Source organism: Eutrigla gurnardus, assembly GCF_963514095.1.
Source record: "Eutrigla gurnardus genome assembly, chromosome: 21".
In the NCBI taxonomy this organism is placed as follows: Eukaryota; Metazoa; Chordata; class Actinopteri; order Perciformes; family Triglidae; genus Eutrigla; species Eutrigla gurnardus.
Window position 1 is genome coordinate 10,575,680 of NC_139932.1, and position 22,800 is coordinate 10,598,479.

Here is a 22,800-nt window from a genome sequence, read left to right on the forward strand (position 1 = left end):
GCAAATAAAAAATTATGACACAGGCCTCCTAAATCTAGATCTGGCAATGATCCAAATGTGTTGTCCTTTTTATGTTTTGCCAAAGACATATGCTTTGCCAGATGCAGTGTGTTATCCTGCCTTTCCTCGACTCGAGTGTTATTTATAGACCATCGCTTTAATTACGCTGAGGGTTTTTTTAAAAAAAAGAATGTATTCTGAATAAGTCTAAATCAATCTACATTTGAACTTTTGGATGAATGCTTTTACAATCCATCACTCCAAAAAAAATGAAACTTCAAAAATGTAATTTAATTGTTCTGAGTTCATTAAGATTCTCTGACTCTGAAAAACGCAGAGGAGGTTGATGAACTTGATAACTAACTTCCACTCTGACAAGGTAAAAATCATTATGGCAGATTGTGTGAGCTAATTAGCATAGCATACCTCATTAAGGCTTTGGCGTGTGTGTGTGTGTGTGTGTGTGTGTGTGTGTGTGTGTGTGTGTGTGTGTGTGTGTGTGTGTGCAAGTCATTCGTGAGGAGCACAGCAGGAGGACTAATTTAAAAGAGGTTTTAGATGGTGAGCAAGATGTCAGTCTCTCTGTGGTTTGGCAGCTGAGACGCCAAAAGGCTAAAGTGTCGTGCCAAAAATATGTGCCAAAGAGATTATATTTAACACTGCGACCAACAGAGTGAGTTAACCATAAGGCAAATTGTTATTTACTGGTAGCATTAACTTGAATTTGTTCCATGGAGCACTATGAAACACGTAGACTGTGCGTTTGTGTCCGTTTTCAGCGAAGCTTTATTTAAACTGCAACTACGAAGACTCAGCATAGTTGTTCACTTGAGCCAAACAAAGAGGAGCAGTTTGTCAATTCAGGGAGAATAGCTGGTCCACCTTAAATGTCAGCCCACCTTTAATGAGCTTGAGCTGGAGTTGATGCTAACTTCGACACACTGCACTGCTCTCACTCGCTAACGTCAGACTAGTTGAACACTTTAAACAACATAATTCATTAATAGTTTGCATCCGTCCTCACTTTCCAGGCTTCTGCCCGGCGGACCATTTGCCTCATCAAGTGATGAGGCTGGATGCTTTCTCTCAAAGGTCAGCACTTTCAAGATAGCTTGTTATTGGTCATTCACTTTGCTCCCGTGGACCAATCCACTTATCCACAGCAAATACATTGGAATTCGTTAAACTCGCTGCAAAATGATGGCGTTTTAGATGCTGGTGTGACGAAGTTTCCATCCAGAACTGCAGGCCTGAACCAACCAGGTCATGAAACGGGGACAAATTAAATAAAAAATACCAACTTGACTAAGATCTGACACTAAAAGTTTACTTTTACGGCAGTTTGGTGTCCAAACCAAAGTCACAAAGAGAAAAATCTTTGACATTGATTTGAATTTACTGGATGCAATTTCACTCTTTGTATCTAGTCAAAGAGGAGACCTTGTTTGAAGGGACAACTCTAACCAACCCTGGCCAACGATCTATTTCACTTTACTGGATAAGAAAGCTGAGAAAGCAGTTGCACTCACACTGATCTGCTGGAAGAAGCTCCACCTCGCACCGTTCAAACTGGCACTTGCTCTTGTCTACACACACTGTACGCGTCTGTTTTTGTTGATCGCACATTCAGCTACAATTGCAAAAACAAAAACTCCATTTCTGAAGTGGGAGTGCTACAGTTCTCCCACTTGAGAAGTGATTTGGATGTGATCCCAAACTCTCGAGTCAAATTCACACAGTGGCATCAAGCTGTGAACATAGATTTGTGCATGGGGAGCGAGGGAGCAGATTCTGTTTCTTTGCAGTGTTTTCCTCATCCTAGTACACAATTCATCACTTGTGGTTTCATGAATGAGTGTGTACAAATTAGCATTTGTGTGTGAATCCTTTAGATTTAAATACTCAAATATAGGTCAACCCTAAAGACTAAAGAGGCTTTATTTTGTTCTGAAAGTCAACTCTTGCAAACACATGAAAACACACACAGCAGCCATTCAAAAAGTAAAATTTCTACATGTGACTTGTGTCACTATATATATAGTTATTCAGCTATGTCATCCTCCATGCTAGAATATTCTATACTTTCCTTCCATTTATGAGGTTTTTGGGGCCCTGTCTGTTGAGCACAGCAGTTCTCCGTTATGCTGCAAAGCAGAGCATTAAACCTCGCGTCCCCTATGGAACTGTTAAAGTAACAACCAAACTCCAACTGCAGAGTGCTGAAATTGCACACAGAAGATGGCTCGGGCTGCTCGACCACGTTGTTGTCCTTAAAACCTGGCGAGAGTGAGCATGCTGTCAGGGTGAGTTTCCAATCTCCGTAGGGTCCTCATTAAATGTGACAGTGAAATCCTCAATTCTCTCCTCAGTTCACAACTTCCTACTTTCTCCTCATTTAAATGATCCCACATACGCCGTGCCATCACCCGCGTGTTCCCCCCCCGCTTCCTAACCGATCGGATAGAGCTCCCCAGGTGCAGACAGATGCGAACCGAGACCAAGGAACGGCTCCAAATTAGTACAATGAGTTCTTGGAGAAGCTCACACCAGTGGCCTTTTCCTGAGCTGACCCCATCTGACTCAGAGGCTTGAATTACTCTCAGTAGAAAGAGCGGCGCGAATGAAATATCAATGATTGCACTTTGTCTGTCAGGTTCAGTGTGTGAAATAAGGTTTCATTACATCCTGAAGTGGAGGCAGTGCACAAATGAGCTGGCCTTTTTATATGTTAATCAGGCCTTGTTCCACGGCGAGTGGATCCCCTTAATCATGCAAGACAACAGGATTCACTCACTTTTATTATTATAAGAGGCTTTTATGGATTTTTTCAAAGGCTTAAGTAATTTGATTGCAGCAGTTTGCATCAATAACTCATTAAAATCTAAACACACACACACACAAAACACACACCTTTTTAGATTCAATGGAACTTACATTTTCTGAGGAGGTCATATCTTTGCTGTCCGATGCCAATAAATGTCCACAAATCCACTTAGAAATCATTGGCTGAAAAGTGCTCGTTGTAACTCCAGAACCTACCTGAGAATCATCATGTTTTTAAGCTTCTTCAGTATCAAAGTAATCCGGTGGTGGTTGTCTGTACATCCATGGGTAGGTTGTAGACAGGAAGTCCTAATAGCTAATTCTGCATACTTTTAACCTTGTTAATTTGCCAAAATGTAAACAAATACAGGCTTTAAAAAAAAGTGCCAACGTGCATGTTATACTTCCTGTTTGTGACCCCTAAAGCATTATGGGAACTGTAGTTTCACAACCATAATAATGGACCCTTTCCTCTTTGGCCAGTCTATCATTATGGATTTCCCTGCTGAGCTGGTGTGCACAGTGTTGTGTGTTTTCCTGAAGTGTGTAAATTATCTAACGTATGCTGTGTGTGTACACACACACACACACACACACACACACACACACGCACACACACACACGCACGCACGCACACACACACACACATAGACAGGGAGCTATGTTCTGATCACTGCCAAGCCAAAGCATGCAACATGATAAGAACTTTTCTTTTTTCACATGAACACAGATGCATTACATGTGTCAACAAGGAGGCTCACCAGTTTCCAGCATGGGGGGGGGAAAAAACCCTACAAGTACACACATCGATGCATTATGGTAGCTTTACATTGCATAGTTACACTTTAGTTACATGGCAATATTCATACGTGACTCTTTCAAACTTAACGTGACCACAGTGGAGAGACAAGCCCGAATGAAGTGAACATGGATGGTGATGGATGCGATGAGGCGTGGGGTGCCATGTGTGGTCATGTCGCCGTGATGTGATGCGGTGATGCCACGTGAGTAAATGATCAACGAATCACTGACAACAATGCGGATATACAGAAATCAACAACAACAGAATACAGCTTTCCAAAAGGAGATAGGACGCAACAAGAACAAAACAAATAAAGAAAGAGACAAAACCACAAGCTGCTTTCTGTCTCGGCCCCAGAGAGTCCTGCTTTGAAGTGGTTTGCTTCAGATTGGCAGGGAGGGAGGTTGGGGGAGGAGGAGGAGGGTGTTTTTTAGGAGTTAGAGGGGTTGACAAGTTAGCAACCTTCTGTTGTGCACTTTGTTTGTACCCTTCGCTAATGGTCCCTAAGCACAAAGCAATCACAAAACACAACAGCACCAAACGGCTTCCGTCAAGCAAAGTTCAAGCTGCTGAACAACGATCGATTCTTGTCCTTTTTTTCATATTTTTTCTCTACCTTTTTAAATTTCCCCTCCGGCTTTGGTTTTATGAAAGTTGTCGAGTTGAATCTCATGTATTTAAGAGAAGCATGAAGGGAAGTGTGTTGCGACAACAGCGTGAGAGACTTGGGTTTTGAGTCAGTCGACGTCTTAAGAATTTATCCGATAAATATGAAGCTGCTCTTGAGAGTGGAAACAAAGCCAATAATTACAGTTCACTGTGCTCCCTTCCTCTCTACATTTACCCGTCCTTCAGTCTATCCTTGTGACTGATTCACGACAGCACCACCTCCGAAGTGTTAAAAGTGTGATGTTGTTTGTACTCGAGGCTCTGCAGCATTCTGCCACTTATTGGGTCCGGCACTGTGGGTATTTTCATTCGCAATCAATACATGTGGTCTTCTTTTCTTTCTTTTTTTAAAAGCTCATACAATGCAGCAAATCCATCCTGCGAAACTAGCAGCGCACAAAAAAGAAAGCATTTCAGACGGAGGGCTTAATTGCCACTGATGCCACATGAATGCCATGATTTTCAGTGGAACTCCGCAGTGCACCTCGGTGGATAAAAGCAAGAGGCAAACAAAAAGATTGTCCTTTCAAGTCTGCTTGAAGGGGGCAAGATAATACCTTGTCAAGGCCGATTATTATTCCTTTTTGTATTTGCTTATCTAATTCTATATTTTCCACACTGCCCATTTAACGTTAATTATTAATTATCATACCTCTTCAGAGCAGTCGTACAAAGGTATAATTATTACAGCAGCTAATTATCAGGTGATCTATATTATTCCCCAGGACAGTGGGTGCAAATCCTTTAAATAATATCAGAGCGTTTGAATTGGGCAACCGTAAAAACTTCTAATGAAATAGACTTTTGGAATTCAAAGCGTTAACTGCCATGTGCCACATTGACATCAATGGCATAATAGTGTTGTTCTGCTTGCTAAAATGTTTTTGATGTGATTTATTTGGATATTTCTACCGTGTAGATTCACCTGACAACCATTAGCAAGCACTTAAACTCAAACATCTTAGATTCAGCCTCAAAAAGACCCAAAACCCAAGCTGATGTGACAGGATCTCCCTCTCATTGGCTTATTGTGATCGTGGAGGGGAAGACATTCAAACTGTGCCTGAAAAAACACCTGAAGCATTTACAACCACTTCAACTTAGATAACACTGCTGGGGTAGTTGTGTTGCCTAGCTACTGCAGCACCGCTGCTAACAGGATGCATGATAAGTGGCTGCGGTTAAAATGTACCAAGTGAAGTATATAACTAAGTGAAAACGTTTTCTTTTTTTTTTATATTTGTGCATATCTTCCAAGGATGCAGTTGTCTTACCTGGGGACACAGGCGGTAGAAGTCTCCCCCTCGGGGGCTTCGGGGGCCGGGCAGCAGAACTGGTGAAGCACTGTTTGGTTGCTGTGAAGAAGAGTAGAAACAGAATAAAAGAAAAGATCAGCGGATGTAATAATCTACTTGAAGTTGTCCACTTTCAGGTTCAAGTAAATCAGTGTACTGTTAAATAAATACCTGATGGCACCTCACCATAGGACACTATATAATCATTTTTATTTTATTCTATGTTCTCACTGTATACAATGTTTTAATGGTACTAGTATTATTGTTGAGCTCTATCAACTGCTTTCATGATTATTAAGATATTGCGTGTGTACTTTTTGTCATTGTTGTTATTATTGTAATTTTATGTATTATGTAAAAATATATTTTTCCTTTGTTTGCTTTTTTGTCTTTTGTTCCCTTTTGCCTTTCAAAGTTGCTTACATATTTCATGTTGCAGTTGCTACATTGAAAGTGGCTAATGGGAATCCAAATAAATAAATTAGTCGAGAAGTTTCTTCTGGTTTTTCGTGTAATTAATAATTTTAGTCGAATAAATTAGTCTTATGTTCCAGTTAAATTCCACCCTTTGGAATCAATTAAAGTACAAATATGTGCAGTTGATGCATTTTTGTTTATTTTTGGCAAACCTATCTCTCTATTTGCCTTTTTCATCTGCTCCAGTCATTTAGATGATGCTGTTCCACCTGCCCACCAGTTGTCCTCAGTGGATTTCCCATTCTAGCTCATCACCCGACCACACCTGCTTCCCATTAGTCATCAGCCCCAGTATGTTCTCCACTTAGCATTCTTCTTTTAGCCAGATTGTCGACTGTTTAATGCCTGATTTCTCTACTATGTCTGCATATGACCCAATGTGTTCTAATGAGAACCAGTTGTGAACAGTTTGTTTTTTACAAGAAAATCTTTCAACTATATGACATCAATTGTGTGTCATGCTTTGCGGTGTTTGGTGTGGAATTTGGAAATTAATACAAGATTAAGTGACATTTAATGTCCATTGTTGTGCTTTTGATGTATACTTGTCTGTGTTCAGTTGATATGATATAGAGATTAAGAGTGTGAGAGTCTGAGTGTTTCAGCACCACGGAGAGAGACACACGCCACACTGATATATAACAAGGAAAACCAGTGAATCTTCACATTGGAGGAGCTGGAACCAGAGAATATTTGGCATTTTTGCTGGACATTCGATGGATAAATATAGTTCTGGGTTTAATCCGACAACTTACCAAAAATGTTCACATTTTGGTGAAAGGAAATTTACGGGAAGCGTGGCTGCTTCAAAGCATTTTAAAGACACTGCCCTATTCTGCTGGAACATATTGTAGATAGAGTCACAAGTGAGAGTGATACTGAAATGTAGCAAGAAAGAGCAAGGATATCAAATTTTGATGTGAGAAAGCCATGAGTGCATTCACTTTCCTCCCTCCGTCGGGGGTGCCCTCTCTCTCAACCTCACATTCTTTCTTGTTTTTACGGCCTCGTACATCTCATCCTTCGGTATCATCCCTTCCCCCCACTCTCCCCTTTTACACTGATTTCCCATCCACTCCCTACGACTCCTCCCCCCCCATTCTGAGTCCTACAGACACGGAGTGTTGTGCAAGAGAGCCATTTGCTCAATTACTCTTGCTGTCAGAAGATGTAGCCAGCGAAAAGAGCAGCCGCTTTCCATATGCGGTGTCCATATCCTTGGACACGGGACGTAGCAAAGGGCCGAGAGGAGATAGAGGTGAGACGTGAAGAAAAAGGGCCACATTCCCAGCAGCAACTACCCATCCATCCCTGACGCCCCTCTGTTGTCTTTTGATCTTCATTCCTGAGGGCAATCTCCCTGCCCTCATCTCTTTCTGCTTCCCCTCCTGTCCGTCTCCTGGGAGAGGTCGGGGAAAACAAGGAGACCTCTATGTCTTCTCCCATACCAGCAACGTGACTGCTGGTTCACCTCAAGAACACTTAAAATTGTTATTTCTGCTGTGAAGTGCAATCACACGATTCAAGGTCCTTTTGGGAAAGTGGGGTACGACTTTTAAAAGTTGATCGTAATGGTCTCTTCTTGCTCCGTAAACGCTGAGATGAAACGGAGAGAAGGAGCTTGAAAGGATGGTCGGGGGGGTGTTTGACCACAACAATAGCAGGCACCACACGGAGGGTATGACAGCAAATTAATTCCCATTGTTGATGGCTCCTCTAATTGTGTTTGCTTTAGCCGCCATGACACCACTGTGGCGGTTTTTTAATAGGTGGAGAACACAGGCGTTCCCTGAGGCGACACGGATTAGTGCCAGGGTTGGAAACAGCAGACGGGATAAAGTACAAGTGGATATTCTGCAGGACAAGGTATAAAAACATCCAGGTTAATGGACTAATCGATTGCGTTGCATTGTAATTGTATTTACCTGCTGATAATGTACAGCAAACATAGACAAACCTATTATTAATGTAAAAACAACTGTTATATTCGGGGAGGTTGTGTCTGGGACTATTTATTACACCTCGCAGTGACTTACTGGAGTCTCCGCTAGTCGCTGTCCAAGTCTGGCAACCATCAATCGCAGCTGAAGACCATAAACACCTCTTTATTATAAAAGAAACACCACTAGTCCTCTCTATGTGATACAAGATGATCCAACCACGTCTTATTCATCATCCTCCCACTGCAGTTTCATGTGCATCCCATTTTGACATGCCGATAAAGACGACACTAGCTCAGAGCCCACGGACCTGCAGGGTCGTCCTTCTCTTGACAGCAGTGTTTTAAAATAGCCCAGCTCATTTGAATTGAATCGATGGGTATTATTGACGAAGGGGGGAAGCGTGCAGCGGGGTTTGGATTGTTAGGTGGACCGGCGTATCCACTGTTGGAGAAACTAGGTCAATAAAAAAATAGTGTGGTCACATCTGAATCTGATTTTTTTTTATCTTTAAAAGCACTTTCTGTTCTGATTCATCTTAACCACCTATCTCTTTCCGCTTTGATCTCCGGCTTCCCACCATTTTCTCTCCGTGATTTTCCGCCATCTCTCTCCGCTCACTTTTTCTATCACCCCTATCTTTCAAATATATCGCGTACATGTTCCTGTCCAAGGTGTCCGATCCCCCGTGTTCAGGATTATGCAAACATTCCTTCTACATCAACAGGAATTTGTCTCCAGACGATTTTGACTACAACCACCTTGCCTCCAGTTTCAAACCCTCCTCCCCCCTTGAACTGTTTGAACGACGCGGTCGCCGAAGATTAAACTGAACTCGCATGACCTGCTTTCTGATCTTCCACACCATTGACTCAGTTCTCCTCATGGCATAAGCCCGCTAATACCACCTATAAAAAATCTATAAGCTTTTATAAGCTCTTACACACACTGGGTCTGTTTGAGGGAGAGCGTAATCTGCACGCCATGGTTTCATTGTATTTTGTTTTAACTTTCTCGTGTCTAATGTGTTTGTCGATGCGCTCCTCCTTGTGTTGGATTCAGCTTTACTGTGTCAATAGCTCTCCGGCTGATTCAACTCGGCTCAAGGCAGGAAAAGATCTGTGCACACTGGAGTGATATAATTTCAAGCATGGGACAGAGAGAGGGGGGGAGAAGGGGGATCAAAGCTCTCAATAATTGACAGATTAGTTTTCACAGACCATTTCCTTGGCAGCCAGGGGGAAAAATAGCTGTGAACATGTTCCGTCATTGAAATAACACAAATGCAGTATTAGAGTCTGCCCCTGAAGGCCACACATGGTAAATACAAATACAATTGATGTTGGAAGGGGGGAAACATATTAACGAAAAGTGCTTCAGCTAAGGCGCTTTAGGTTGTGTGGCTGCTTGCTTTTGTTTGTTGAATATATTTTTATGCGTTTATTTGGAATAAATGCATTTCTGAGTCAAGGTCAAAGTCAAATCAACAGTTTAGCAAGGGAAAGGAAAACATTTAAATGTAATATAATAGTAAGGTGGGCTCAAAAGAAATCCTTCCATTGAAAATGGTTTAATAACAAGGCAACGCTGCCAGCTCAGCATACGGTACTCAGGAACTCTACATCGGCATTGAGGTCATCACAATCCATGAGATTAATTTAGGTCGCCTGATATATCATACGCCTTCTCCACGAGTCTACTCATCTCACGGCAGCATTACTAGCAGCACTATGATCATGTTAAATGAAAAAAGGATGCTCAAAATGTTTTTGTAATACTTCATTTCCTTCGGCAAATTGGCAGTCGCTGTAAGTGCCAGTTTATCACTATGTTTTACAGGCGAAAGTGCATAAGGCTTTCAGGGAGAAATAAATTCAATACACACACTGCTTCGTGGTGGTGTGCACATATCTTTGTGAGGTTAAAATTATGTATTAAACATGATTGTGCGGAGGATTATCAGCCGAAAAAAATCCTTGAACTAAATGAGACGTCTCTTGAGCACTGCACCAATCTCACACACACACACACACACACACACACACACTCACACAGATACAGTTCCCCAAAATTCACTCCTGAAAGCGTACCATATCAATTTCTTCTACACACACACACACGCTGTGAATTAAAAAAAGCTTCCTTGAGAAAGGTTTACGTCAGCATGGACTCTTGGGCCGTCCCAAGCGGCTTAGCTCGCCTTCTGCGAGCGAAACCGAGAGAGCCGGAGATGGACAAGAGAGCGAGACCGGCTTTCCCGAGAGAAAGCGAACAAAGGGGTAAGAAAAAAAAGATCTGTCCTTGTATTCGATCCCTTAAAAAAAAAAAAAAAAAAGAACCTGCCGGCTCCAGTGTCAGGAAAGCTGCAAACATCTGAGCTTTACTCACACTTTCTCTGTCTCATCGTGGCCTACTTGTCTCCACTGCAGCACTTGATAGAAAATATGATTATCATTCCCCATCATGCTCTGCAATTATGCTGCATCGTGTCTGTCTGAACGAGACATCTCGTCCTCTTCCTCCACTTCTGGAAATCACAGTTAGCACAGTGGATTCCGGCTGTTGTGAAAGCTGTCAATCGAACCCCGGGGCAGTCCAAACAATCAAACTTTTGCCTTCAAGCCACGCCCCCTAGCCATCAGTTGCTCCTCACGGGCTGCTGATTGGTCCGTGCTCTGGCCGACCAGGCACAAACGCATCACTTGAAGTCTGACAGGATAGACTTCCATGATGTGATTCCATGATTCTCACAAGAATCCAGCTGCTGTGCAAGGTAACACGTATATGACCCATTTATGCGAATCATCTGGTAACCATGGTAACACATACGCGCATCAGCACGGGTATTTTCCCTGATTAATAGGTCAAGAGCTGTAAAACTGATGTGCTTTAGTGTCGTTTGTCAGTTCATTAAGTCCATTATAAAGTGTGACAGCGATCCTACAGTAATAAGCTGACTGTGCACAACGTGTCTCTACCTGTTAGTCATTATTCAGTAAGTGTGGTCGATTGGCACTATAATGATACTAATGATGCTTAGAATCAGTCATTTTTCTGTGAGTGTCCTAATTAACTCAACTACCGCACAGATGTGAAAGCCAAGTTCAACTTCAGAGCAAGACAAGAAACACGATGGCCGATAATGTTTGTAAGAGCATCGGACGCACTTAGAAAATTGAAGTGGAAAAAATTAATATCATCTGTCATCAAATTTGGGGTCAGTTGTGTAGAAGGATAATGATACACTATCTAAAATATCAACGATAAATGTGAGGGATTGATGTAAAAAAATATATATCTCACAGAAGAAAAAAAACATCTTTCTTGGCTTTCAACATTTTACGCTCTTCTTCAACTCAACACCCAAATGTTGGTCCCCCTTTGATGGAACCGAAAAGAGAAATGTTTGATGGTGGAGGCCAAATAAGCAGAGAGGGAGAGAGATGAGCTCGGGGGAACGAGCAGGAGTGAAGCACTTCCTGGCGCTCACTTGTCAGAGAGAGCTCCATCGGCTGAAGGGGTTCCAGACACTGACACTGAGCTGGATTTATTTTTATACGGGACAAGTTTCTGTTGGAGTTACAAAAAATATGCTTTTCCATAGCAACATTTTTTTTTTAGATGTCTAGTCATGCTATGTTACTGCTGGTGAAAACCCAACATTTACTGCAGAATTTCCAGGAAAAGGTGTTGCCTGCGTCTTAGCAGAGCTTTATTGGAAACTATTAAAACCAGTCGACCCATACTGCAGGTAGGAAGAGTAACCAGTAAAAATAATATAAAGGGAATAGGAAATTGAATGTGTTTATCCACCGTTTTACAGCCACTCCTTTGACCACGAAATGTATTCAATCATTATCCAATTAGACAGCTCGCATTGAAGGCGTCCGTTAATAAGAGTCGAGTGGAAAAGACGAGTTAGCTTAAAAAAATCAACATTGGCTCCCTACTCCAGCAGCAATTATTCTCACACTGACTACAAAGCTAAATGTGTAATTGTGCCATGATATAAAACTTAACAAATACATTTCAACTGGAAAATAAGAAAGAAAACATAGTCGTCAGTCTTTTTTCCATGCCTTTCCCTCATTCAAAGTGATTTTTTTGTGTTTGTCTGGGCGTGGCACTCAATCTCTCTCTCTCTCTCCTGCTGCAATCAAGCTGCACACCTGAGACACATCCACTAATCAGGCTCCTGCAGTATATCAATACCCTTCGCCAGATTGCTCTGTTTTTCCAACCTGGTGCAACAATACTGCCAGCTTCTAATTGCTCTCTCAAGTTATTTCCTCACATCTGCGTGAACTCTGTGTCTTTCTGTGTTTTCCTGAGCTTCAGTGTCCGATCTCCCGCTGCCGTCGCCCAGCACCTCGCCACTCTGTTTCCAGCCCACAGCTCCGCTCACTCTGCCTGCTCCACTCCACTGCTATCTTCAGATCTACTCTCAACATCCATTATCTGCAATCAAGGCCGCTTGTGAACTTTTTCAAACCTTTTGCCTGATCTTGGGTCCTGAATCCACTCGCTACCACAATAAAAAGGACATATTTCATATCGTTTTCTCACAGCTGGTAACGCTGACATCACATTGAGACGGACAGATAGCAAAAATACAATAGCACGCCTTCGGTGCCTGCAAAAGAGCATATGTGACCGTGCATTGAACATGTGGTGCACTTGAGGGTCCAGGTTTTTTGGGGTTTGCAAATATGCTCGCCCTCGTTTATTGCAGCTCATATCAAGCATCAGCACTACACTGTGTCGCTGCGAGGCCATCTGCCGAAGGCTTGGCAGTGGCTCAAATTTCACAGATATTGCCCAATGCTTCACGCTGGTGCTTGACAGCTATCGAACTGACATGGTTGTCTTATATTGGCCGGGGCTTGTCCCGATGAAGAAAGTCCTTTCACCCAGGTCGGCAACGGTAGCAATACATTTTGTGCTTGAAGTCAATTATTTTCATTTTAACATTCAAGGCAGGGTCCTGGCTTTCTGCACACGGGAGGAAAAGAACAAGGAAGAGAAGGCATGTAGGAAGATGATGAGGGAGGCAGGACTTAAAACACATCATCCACCTACGATATCTTCTTCACTCCCGTACGCAGACATATGACTCATTCAGACGTCACGTCCTGCTTAGCTCATTTAGGATGTTAAAACCTGCAGTGACATCACTGGCAGTCATCAGCTCCTCCCCCTGGCACCGCGTACCTAATGATGTAATTCTGGCATCAAGGGGTTGACAGACGGGGCGTTGATATAACCGCAGTGGAGGGGGGAAGGGCAAGAAGCTTTAATGGTCATTTGAATGTGAAGACAATCTACTGTGTGGCCGACTCAAATGCTTATTAAATGTCACTGACACACCAGCAAGGCGCACCCTTAAATACGTGCAGAGTTGGTCATTTCTACCTGGGGCCTCCAGGGAAAGTTAAAATCTCCATTTAATGCGAGATCTGTTATATTATGCAACAAAAACTGCAGTGAGCTCACACAACCAAGTATAAGAAAAAGGCACACGTGAAAGAAAAGTAGTCGGATGAAGGAATGTGAAGAAGGTGTGAAGAATGCAAATGAATGATCAAGTATGCAGGAAATTAGCAGCTAAATGGATGTATCCTCTATTTATTTCTCTTGCGCCGTACAATAAATCATGGTAGAGCCGTGGTTAAAGCTTTGTGTAATGTGTTGAGAAGAGCGGGAAAGCCGATTGGACATGCTGTGCCTGTTCCGATCAGCTCTGCAATGCCTCGCAGCCTTAGGTGGATGGCTTTGAACATTACTCTGGGTCGTTAAGTTAACCGTACCTGACATTTCCCTGGGCGAGTATGTGCCCGCGCATGGCTGTACGTGCGTGTTTGTTTCAGTCTACAATTCAGCTGCAGACATGGGGATTACGTTGGGTGAAGAGCAATGGCCGACAAATGAACCCCACTCATTTAAGATGTTGTACATTATGTATTATTTATTAAATTGGCCAAAAAAAATGCCCCTTTTTAATGTCATGACTACGTTTGAATATTACTGAGTATATGTTAAGTCTCCTATCATGTTCAATAGACAACAAATACAGTTTAATTGATAGACAACAAGATGTTTTCCTCCAATGTTCAACACGAGGCCATACTTCAACCGCTCCCCTAACGCCGGTTGGACACAGGCTGGCGTACACTGGTGCACATGGTGTAGAACAATTAGGATTGTCTGTTGAGGGATTGTCAGGGCTAAGCTCTTTGGGGGTGAAATCCCAGCGACAGATGGGTGGACATTTTTTCCATAACTGCACACTGTTCCTTCATTCAAAGATCCCTTTCCCTTGAGCTGCAGAGGACGTCGGCTCACTGACCATTGAGGGTCTTGGCGCAGTATTATCTGCCCATGAGGAATCCCATCGTCCGATGATACATTTAAGTTCCACATTTTAAATTGTTCATCATTTTCAAGACACCTCTAAGTGTTGGCGTACATTAGCACCTGCTAACTGCAAGCTAATAGCACAATTTGTTGAAAGATTAAACATTAATGCATTGCAGTGCTACACTTATCACATTAGCATGTTTTTTTGTTCTTGCTTCCACAATGAAAAACGGTGTGCAATTACTAAACGGTATTGCTGGTAAGCTGCTGGTAAGTCATTCCCTTGGGATTTGCTTTGATGAAATTGAAGTATGTCATTTGTAAATAAAAACCTGAATTATTTTTCTCATATATATCATGGACATTTATATCAGATCAATAATAAAAAACATTAAATAAATAAAAAGATGTAAAGGGTTTGGACAATACAATTGCCTGTTTACATTATGCAGTCAGATTGAGTGACTATACAAGACTGACATATTTCCAATTGCTAACACAATTCTGAAAAACGCATGCCCATGAAACGCTGTCCGACGAGTGCTCATTACGCCTACAGTTCATTTGCATAATGAAGCCAACCATGAAGGGTGCAAGTCACTATGCAGTTAGTGTAACATGACTAACAACAAAAACATATTCCAATTCAGAGCCGTTACGTGGGCGTGCAATATTTACATTTAAAAAAAAAAAAAGGTGTCATCTGTGGCTTCTGGAAGTGTCGAGGACGAGGACGGCGTGTTTGCCTTTCAGCGAGTCGGCCAAGAGGCTCGGTTGAGAGCCATGTTTGAGAGAAAATCATGGTTGAGCCAAACTTGGTCATTTTTGATTGATTGGGAGTTATAGAGGCCGAGGACACTGGAAATAAACTGTTTGATATTTTTTGGGGGGAAAGTGGGACAACATTGGACTCTTCAGTCTTGTGGGACTTCTCAGTAGATTTTGTCCTAGGCGGATGTTTCATCTTTATCTGTCTAATTATGTAGCCTGTCAGTCATTCTGTTTGTTTTTTTTTTTGTTTTTTTTGTCTACAGTACTTTTTTATATAATGGTCTCCGTAATCATCTTCCCATCTAGGAATATATCTGTCAACCTATATACTGTATATACTCCAATATAAACCAATAAGTACAAAAACAAAATAGAAGCAATCAAAATAGCCATCGAAGAAAACAACAATGATGTTGCATGTTACACGGCAGTTGGATTGCACTTTGTGTGTGTGCATTAGTGAGTTATTTGTTTGAAAGTGTTACGGCCGGAGGTAAAAAGCTGTTCCTCACTTTTGCTGTTGTGTGTTTCGGGGGTCCTGTACCTCCTCCCTGGGGGCAGCAGGGATACCGGCTTTTCTGTGGGTGTGTTGAGTCCTTAATGACCCTCAGGGACTTCCTGAGACACCGCCGGGTATACGGTTCACATCCAGTGGTGTGCTGGGCCGTGTGTGTATGTGGGTGTGTGTGTGTGTGTTTGATCCACATTTACCTCCTTGGTCTGGGCATCACTAAAGCGGAGCTCTTGGCAAGTCGCCCTCCTCTAACAATGTCATTTAGTCTTTGTGTTTTCACATTGAGATTTCAAGGGAGATTGTGTTTGCATGGGTTTCCACAGTCAGGTTATTATACATATACACCATTTACACTCTGTACAGTATAATCCAGTATTGGGGATATGTTCAGTAATTTGGATCAGACCAACAGAAGTGTCCAGTAAGCCCAAACAAGTTATATCCTTGATTACCATACACCCACTGTATAAATGTAACAACTCATCCCATATATCCCCTTACAACAGCTGTTCTGTTGTCCTTTTTAACGCTCCCAAAACAACACACAATCTTTAACACACACATGAACACACACACACACACACACGGCTGGATTACAGACTGTCTTTCGCCTTGCTCAACTTGTGCATGAAAACGGCTAATATTCTACCAGGGAGTCAGGAATCACCCGGCAGCTACATCCTCTGAGAAATGAAGCAATTTAAAAGCGCTACGCACCAAATGTGATATTCATGATTTGGATTCCAGCAGCAGCCGAGCCAAGCCACCCTGTCATGACCAAGCAGACGTGATTCCCATTCAGACGGAGGGGAGGGGAAGCGGAGTAAAAGAGCAGAGGTTTTTGCAGGAGAAAGAGGTTCCAGCTCTTGAGCAATGGTTGCAGGAGGAGGGGGGGGATACGGAGCGATAATATGTCCATTTGAACTCATTACATCCATCTTCCACTCATCTGTCTCTCTCTTAATCCCACCCACTGTTGTCCCTGAGACGAACTATGGAGAAGCAGTCTCTCCACTTTTCTTTCAGGCTCCGGAGACAATAAATTGTTATTCTTAAAGGGTCAATATATTGTCTTGTTGTTTTTGGATTTGCAGGTCCACAGCTTTACTGTTTCAGTCTCATGGCTCTCATTAACCTCGTTTCCAGCAGCCAGTGGCTGTTTTCAGCCAAAGGCTTCTTATAAATCCACTGTTCCCTACCTGCCCAGCAACAACAGGCAGACAGGCAAAGTTAGCTGTAAGCTGGTGAAGATAGTGGAGTATTTAGCAGCTGGAAAGACAGATACTTCCTTCAGGAGCTGGTGGAGACCAAAACAGAGCAAATCATTGACTCTTTGTATGATTATTTTGAAGGAAAAATAAAAAGAAAGTTAATTTCAATTATATTAACAAATGGCAGTTTCTTTCTATTTATAGTGAGGAGAGCGTGAGCTTTTCAAAGTCTCATTTTTCTTTAACACAGGTTAGTGTGGCTCTAATGTTTAACGCACATCGCTCCGACAAAGTAAGTCTAATATTTCGAGAAACGATCCGTGAAATATCGAGATAAAAGACCACTTGGCTTTAAGATAAGGACATAGTACCTGGAGATCAAGGCTAGATTGGAGCCTGTGCTGGTAAAGCTGCAGGCTCATTGATCTGAGAGCATCAGAAAAAAAAAAGGAGAGACTGCAGCATCCAGCCGAGCACTCAGCAGGTTCACTCTGTAATGTATGCTCCGATGTATGCGCATGTGTGCTGAATCCCCCCCCATCATCACAGCACATCAGCGCTCCAGCTTGTACGAGGCCAGCAGGAGGAAAACGAGGGCATAGCGGCCGCAGAGGGAGTCGCGTCCGACGCAGGAAAACATGCGGGCTGCCAGGTGGCATGTGGCACGTTCGGGTTCGTGTGCGTTAGCGAGTGTTTTGTGTGTAAGAGCAAGGGCTTAAAATATCTGTGAGAGCGTGGGAGGCCGGGTAGCAGCAGAAAAAGCACCTGGAGCTATATGAGAACCCTGGGATTTCCACCTTAGGCGATGGGATTGCTGCCTCGACAAGCAACGCGCCTCTATGCACACAAACGCACCACCTCCTCACCTACGCTTATTGCCGCCCTCTTGACTCCTCACCTTCACGCTCTCGTGTTATAACACACATATACTCGGAAACCCCCAGAGCGTGGACAGACGACCAAAGAATAGGGTGGACCGAATGCTTTAGCCTACCAGGAGATGGTTTAAGTGGTGGAGAGCATGTTTGAGGATGGGACTGAATACTGATCCAGACTGCAGAGGTTGTGTCGTGTAAGATGCTTAATGAGAAAGTGAGGATGGGAGGGGTGGAGAAAAACACATTTTAAAAATTCACGATGTGTTTAGATGAAGGGGAGACATTGGTATCTTTTGGTAGGTATTCGAGGAGGGAGAAAATCCCAACAATGGAGGCTGAGAGAGTAGGAGATGCCGATGACGGAAAGAGAGTAGACAGGTTTGCTGAAGGCTTCCCTCAGATCACACAAGCCCCCTAAGAATCTGTCTCAGACTGAGTAACGCAACTGCAACACTTCAAACTCTCCATCGGAGAAGTTTGAGCTCACACCAGAGCAGGAGTCTTTTGAGGGACGGAATCAGCTTTTCAATCACATTCATTCGAAAGCTGAAGGCGGCCTTGATTTGCATTCTTCAGATTATGCCACTGGAAGAGATGAGGAATGTGCGACGTGAGTGAGCGAGCATTTTATTTGTTCATTTAAAGCATTGCAAATGGATTTTCTGCCTTCTTTCAATCAAGCTGGGGGATCGGATGGAAATCCAGGACATCCCAGTATTCCTGTGGTTTTAATTTGGCTGTTTGTTCACGGTTAAGGGGCGATATTCATCGCATGGAGTCATGATCTATTTTCTCTCCGGACTGAACGAAGCAGCAGGAGGCATCACTGCTGCATTGGACCTGGGCACTTAAACACAGCTGATGCTGCTGGAGCATCCAGGGATTTATAATGGAGCATAGCTCCACACCAAGACGAACTAATCCATGGACCCAGCTGTCCTAGGCAGAGGTGGTGCACCGCAGCTGCAAGAGAGATTCAGCTGGGGTTTCTCCAGAACCACTACACAATCCACTTAGATAAGGCTCCAGTCCACCCCAGCCATACCCCCGCAGTATATACTCCCCCCCGCATCGGACCCCACTCAGTGGCTGCTCCCGTCACAACTCTCCACCTGTGAGCATCTTTGACCGGCCGGCTCCCGCTCCACCTCCAGGAAGGACCGCCATGAGATGCTGGAGGAGGCTGTCATCAAGAGGCCTTCCTTGAGCTTTAGCCTTCCTCTGCAGCCACTTCTCAACACTCGCATGCATGGGGAGTCAGTCAGCCAGTCACTCACTCACATAATTTCTCCCCAAAGGAAGAGGAAGACGCCCGATGCCGCTAACTCTCGCAGACTCTCTGTAACAGCAGTAGGCGGACCAGAATGCGACAATAACGTCGCTAAATATACAAACAAACGCACAAGCGACCCTTATTAGTGCATTTGCGACATCTCCCTGTCATCCTCCGGCTAATAGAAATGAATTACTCCTCCCGCGGCCCTGACAGCACAGCGGTACAGCATCTTGTCTGACCAGGATCAATGCTGCTAAATGGAAATTACAATGCTGCATCACGACTCCTGCTTTTCATGTGTCACTGCTTTTACATTAATGAAATAAGATACAGATACGCTCTCTAGCTCTCTCTCTCTCTCTCTCTCTCTCCAAGTCTCTTCATGGCTCTCTCATTGTTCATCATTCTGCAGAACTGTCAGGGGGCATGGTTGGTAAATCACGAATTAACCCACTTATTGAATCCCCCCCTGACATTTATCTTGTACAACTCATATCTTTCTGTGTGTTTGTCCATGTCTCAGCGACAAAGCGGGGAAACGCAGTTGTGTTTCACTTCTAGTACCCATGCTAGTACTATTCCTGACCCGCACTCTTTATGTAATTAATGTAGGCATTATATCTTAATGGCACAATAAATCAATCTGGATTAATAGAAACAATGCAAACGCAGCCGAGTGGAACAGATGGGGCTGAGTGTGTGCGTGTGTGTGTGTGTGTGTGTGTGTGTGTGTGTGTGTGTGTGTGTGTGTGTGTGTGTGTGTGTGTGGCTCTGGCAGAGGTAATTCAAGTGACCTTGATAGTGACAAACAAAGAACATTCAGCGTCATGGACCGTTCTGAAGCACATGTTTGGCATATAATAAAGTAGAAGTTCCATGTGTTTTTTGACACGGATCAATAACAGTGTGAGCTTCTTCTTCTGCAGAAGGCCTGCGATGGAAACTACGAGGAGATCCTGGAGAAACACCTAACGCAGTCTGCAAGAAATCGACGACTTCAGGGACCATTTCTTTTCTATCGGCATTGATAACGAGCATAGAGCCAAAGCTACGCATGAATGCCTTCATCACAACAATGTTAATGTTCAATCCAAAATCAATCCAATCTAAACGTGAAGAAACTATAATATACAAAATGATATTTGTTAAAAGTGCTGTGTAGACACACACATACACTGTAGAAGTCCAATTTTCTCCACTCTTTTTTCATCATGGATTAATCTGCAGATTATTTGTAAAATGGATCAATCATTTGATCAAAACATCATGAAAAATGCATCTAAGGTCCACGTTTGTGTCTTCAAATAGTTAGTCGTGCCTGACTAAAAGCTATTCTATGAGGAAGAGACAAGTCCTCAACATTGAAAATCTGGATCAAGCTCATGTCTGGTATTTTTGTTGCTTGATCCTGAAAATAGTTGCATCAAAATGCAACTAAGAACTTCATAAGAGAATTGTGACGGCAACAAAACTCTGTATGAAGCCAGAAATACAACACTGACTCGCAGCATCTCTACAAGGAAGTACATTCCAACGTCAAGGCTTATTAGTGACTCTCAAGTGGCTCTAAGGTGATTTTAGCAACAGCTAATGTCTTTCTGTCTCCTATCTCCCACCAGCTATGTTCCTCCCAGTGTGACATCCTTCAGCGTCTATCTTAATGAGCAACAAACTGTCGTAGGAGTTTTTTTTTTTCTTTTTTTTATGTGACAATGTGAAAGTGCTGACATTTCGTCTCCCAGGCAGTGATTTGCCTTCAGAAGTTTATGTTTTTCTAGTTGTAAAATGTGCGTTTTACAGTGAAATCATGCTCTCCCGGCACCTGTGAAATCGCTATCAGCCGAGCCTAAAAGCAGATGCATTTTTTTTTTGTATTCCACAGTCAAAGTGTTCAAACAAAAGACTCATCTAAAGGTGAGTGAACCCAACATCCTTCATTCACAAGACACAAAAAAACTACTTTCACTCCAGGATTTAGTCCCACCCAGTGGTGACAGTCTACCTCGGTGTAGAATTAACAAACCACCAACTGTTAAAATGCCGGCCGGGGTCCGCAAAATCGATATCCATTCAACATTTCAATTGATTTAACAGGGCAACGACTGAGTGAATGATGTGAAAATACAGGAGGAGCCTGAATTAACTGTCAGGGAATTAAGCCTCAGCTTGTCAGAGGATGTGAAGTTAATCAAAAGGCAAATCCAGCACAGACCCATCTACGGTGTCCGTGGTGCCATTTTACACCACCTTTCCTGTAGATGGCTTCATACAAATCTTTTACTCTGTTGCTTCCCTCGAAAGATGTTTCCAAAGCTGACACCCTTACGTGGGTGATAACAGGCTGTGGCATTAAAGCTGAGGGCCCCGGGGGCATCGCTGGGTTTTTTTTTTTTGCCCAAACACATTTTCCATATTTAGACAAGAACATTTGCACTTCAAAAATATCCATCTTATTCAGGTCACTGAGTCTTTAATGTGTTTTATGAGACAAGAGATGAGGATATAATGTCACTTTTTGGTTTTGAGACCCTATGTAGTTTCTATCATTTCAATAGTGATGTAGACTCTTATGGAGATGACAGGCTGATTTACTTCTGTTGTGATTATTTTTTTGCAGTGCACGAGAGCTAGGCTACTTACTCCGCTTTCCTAGCGAGTCCAACTGAGCGGCAGAGAGTGGTGGGGGTCTGCGGGACCAGAGACTTGCAGCAGGGGCTCCTCTTGTCCTCCTCGGCCGAGTCCTGGCCGGCTTGGCTCGCTTTGGGTGACTGCGGCGAGGTGGGGACGAGCTGCAGCTGCTGCGGGTGGTGGGAAGACGGCGCAGGAGGGGTCGTGTGCTGCTGAGGCTGGGCCGATAGACCGGGAATCTGCTGCTGCTGCTGCTGCGGCGGGGGCTGCTGTTGCTGCTGCTGCGGCTGCTGCTGTTGCTGTTGCTGCTGCTGCTGCTGCGGTGGCGGCGGCTGCTGCTGCTGCGCCTGCTGGCCGAGGAGAGCCGCGGCTTTGTTGCTCCCCGGATGCTGATGGAGGTTGGTCGGCGCCTGAGGACTGGCGCTGCGGTGAGTCGGGTGGTGGTGGTGGTGGTGGTGGTGTGGAGGGGGCTGCTGGACGTAGTGGTGGGGGTCCCGCAGCTGTCGGTTCTCTCCGATCAGGTCCTCTACCTTTCGCTCGAGCTCGTCGATGCGTTGGCGCTGCGTCTGGATCAGGCTTTGCTGGTTCTGGACGATGGTGGTGAGCTCCTTCAGGTAAAGAACGGCTTTCATTGGGTTATCCAGCAGGCTCTCCATTACTGACTACAGATATGGCCGTGTGTGCCCGGCTATGTTGACTTCTTCTTCAGCTGGATCTGGCGCTGCAAACCGTCGATGGGGCCTCTGAAACAGCGCGTAACCGGGGATGCTCTGGCGGCCGTCTGACGCCTCCACGCTCGGCTGGGATTGGGTAGTCTCTCTCTCTCTCTCTCTCTCTCTCTCTCTCTCTCTCTCTCTCTCTCTCTCTCTCTCTCTCTCTCTCTCTCTCTCTCTCTCTCTCTCCCTGCTTTGTGAGGATGCCAGGAATGGTGCTGATGCAAGGGGGTGATCAGCATCACCGGAGTGCGGGGGCGGGGCCGTAGTGGACCGATGATGTCAACACGCAGAGGGGAAACAGTGAAGCACGTTTCAGACGTAAAGCCACAATTTTCGCATCTCATAGCTTAATTCGACCTCTTTACCTACCTTTAAGATGATGACCAACTAAATTAAGAATTAAAATATGTTATTTCCTGGCTCAAGTCCAGTTAATATCTGTA

General features: G+C 43.8%; 1 protein-coding gene across 3 annotated transcripts in view; it reads right to left on the reverse strand.

Annotated features, from left to right (window-relative positions):
* Positions 1-22,425, reverse strand: part of iqsec3a (IQ motif and Sec7 domain ArfGEF 3a) — a 78,743-nt gene extending 56,318 nt beyond the window's left edge. For all 3 annotated transcript variants that reach the window (XM_084038255.1, XM_084038254.1, XM_084038256.1), the window contains exons 1-2: positions 21,654-22,425; positions 5,569-5,649 (exon numbers count right to left, since the gene is read on the reverse strand). In XM_084038255.1, coding sequence (XP_083894381.1) covers positions 5,569-5,649; positions 21,654-22,297 — 725 coding nt within the window. In that variant the 5' untranslated portion in view covers positions 22,298-22,425. The remainder of the gene's footprint in view (positions 1-5,568; positions 5,650-21,653) is intronic.
* Between the last annotated feature and the right edge of the window lie 375 nt (positions 22,426-22,800).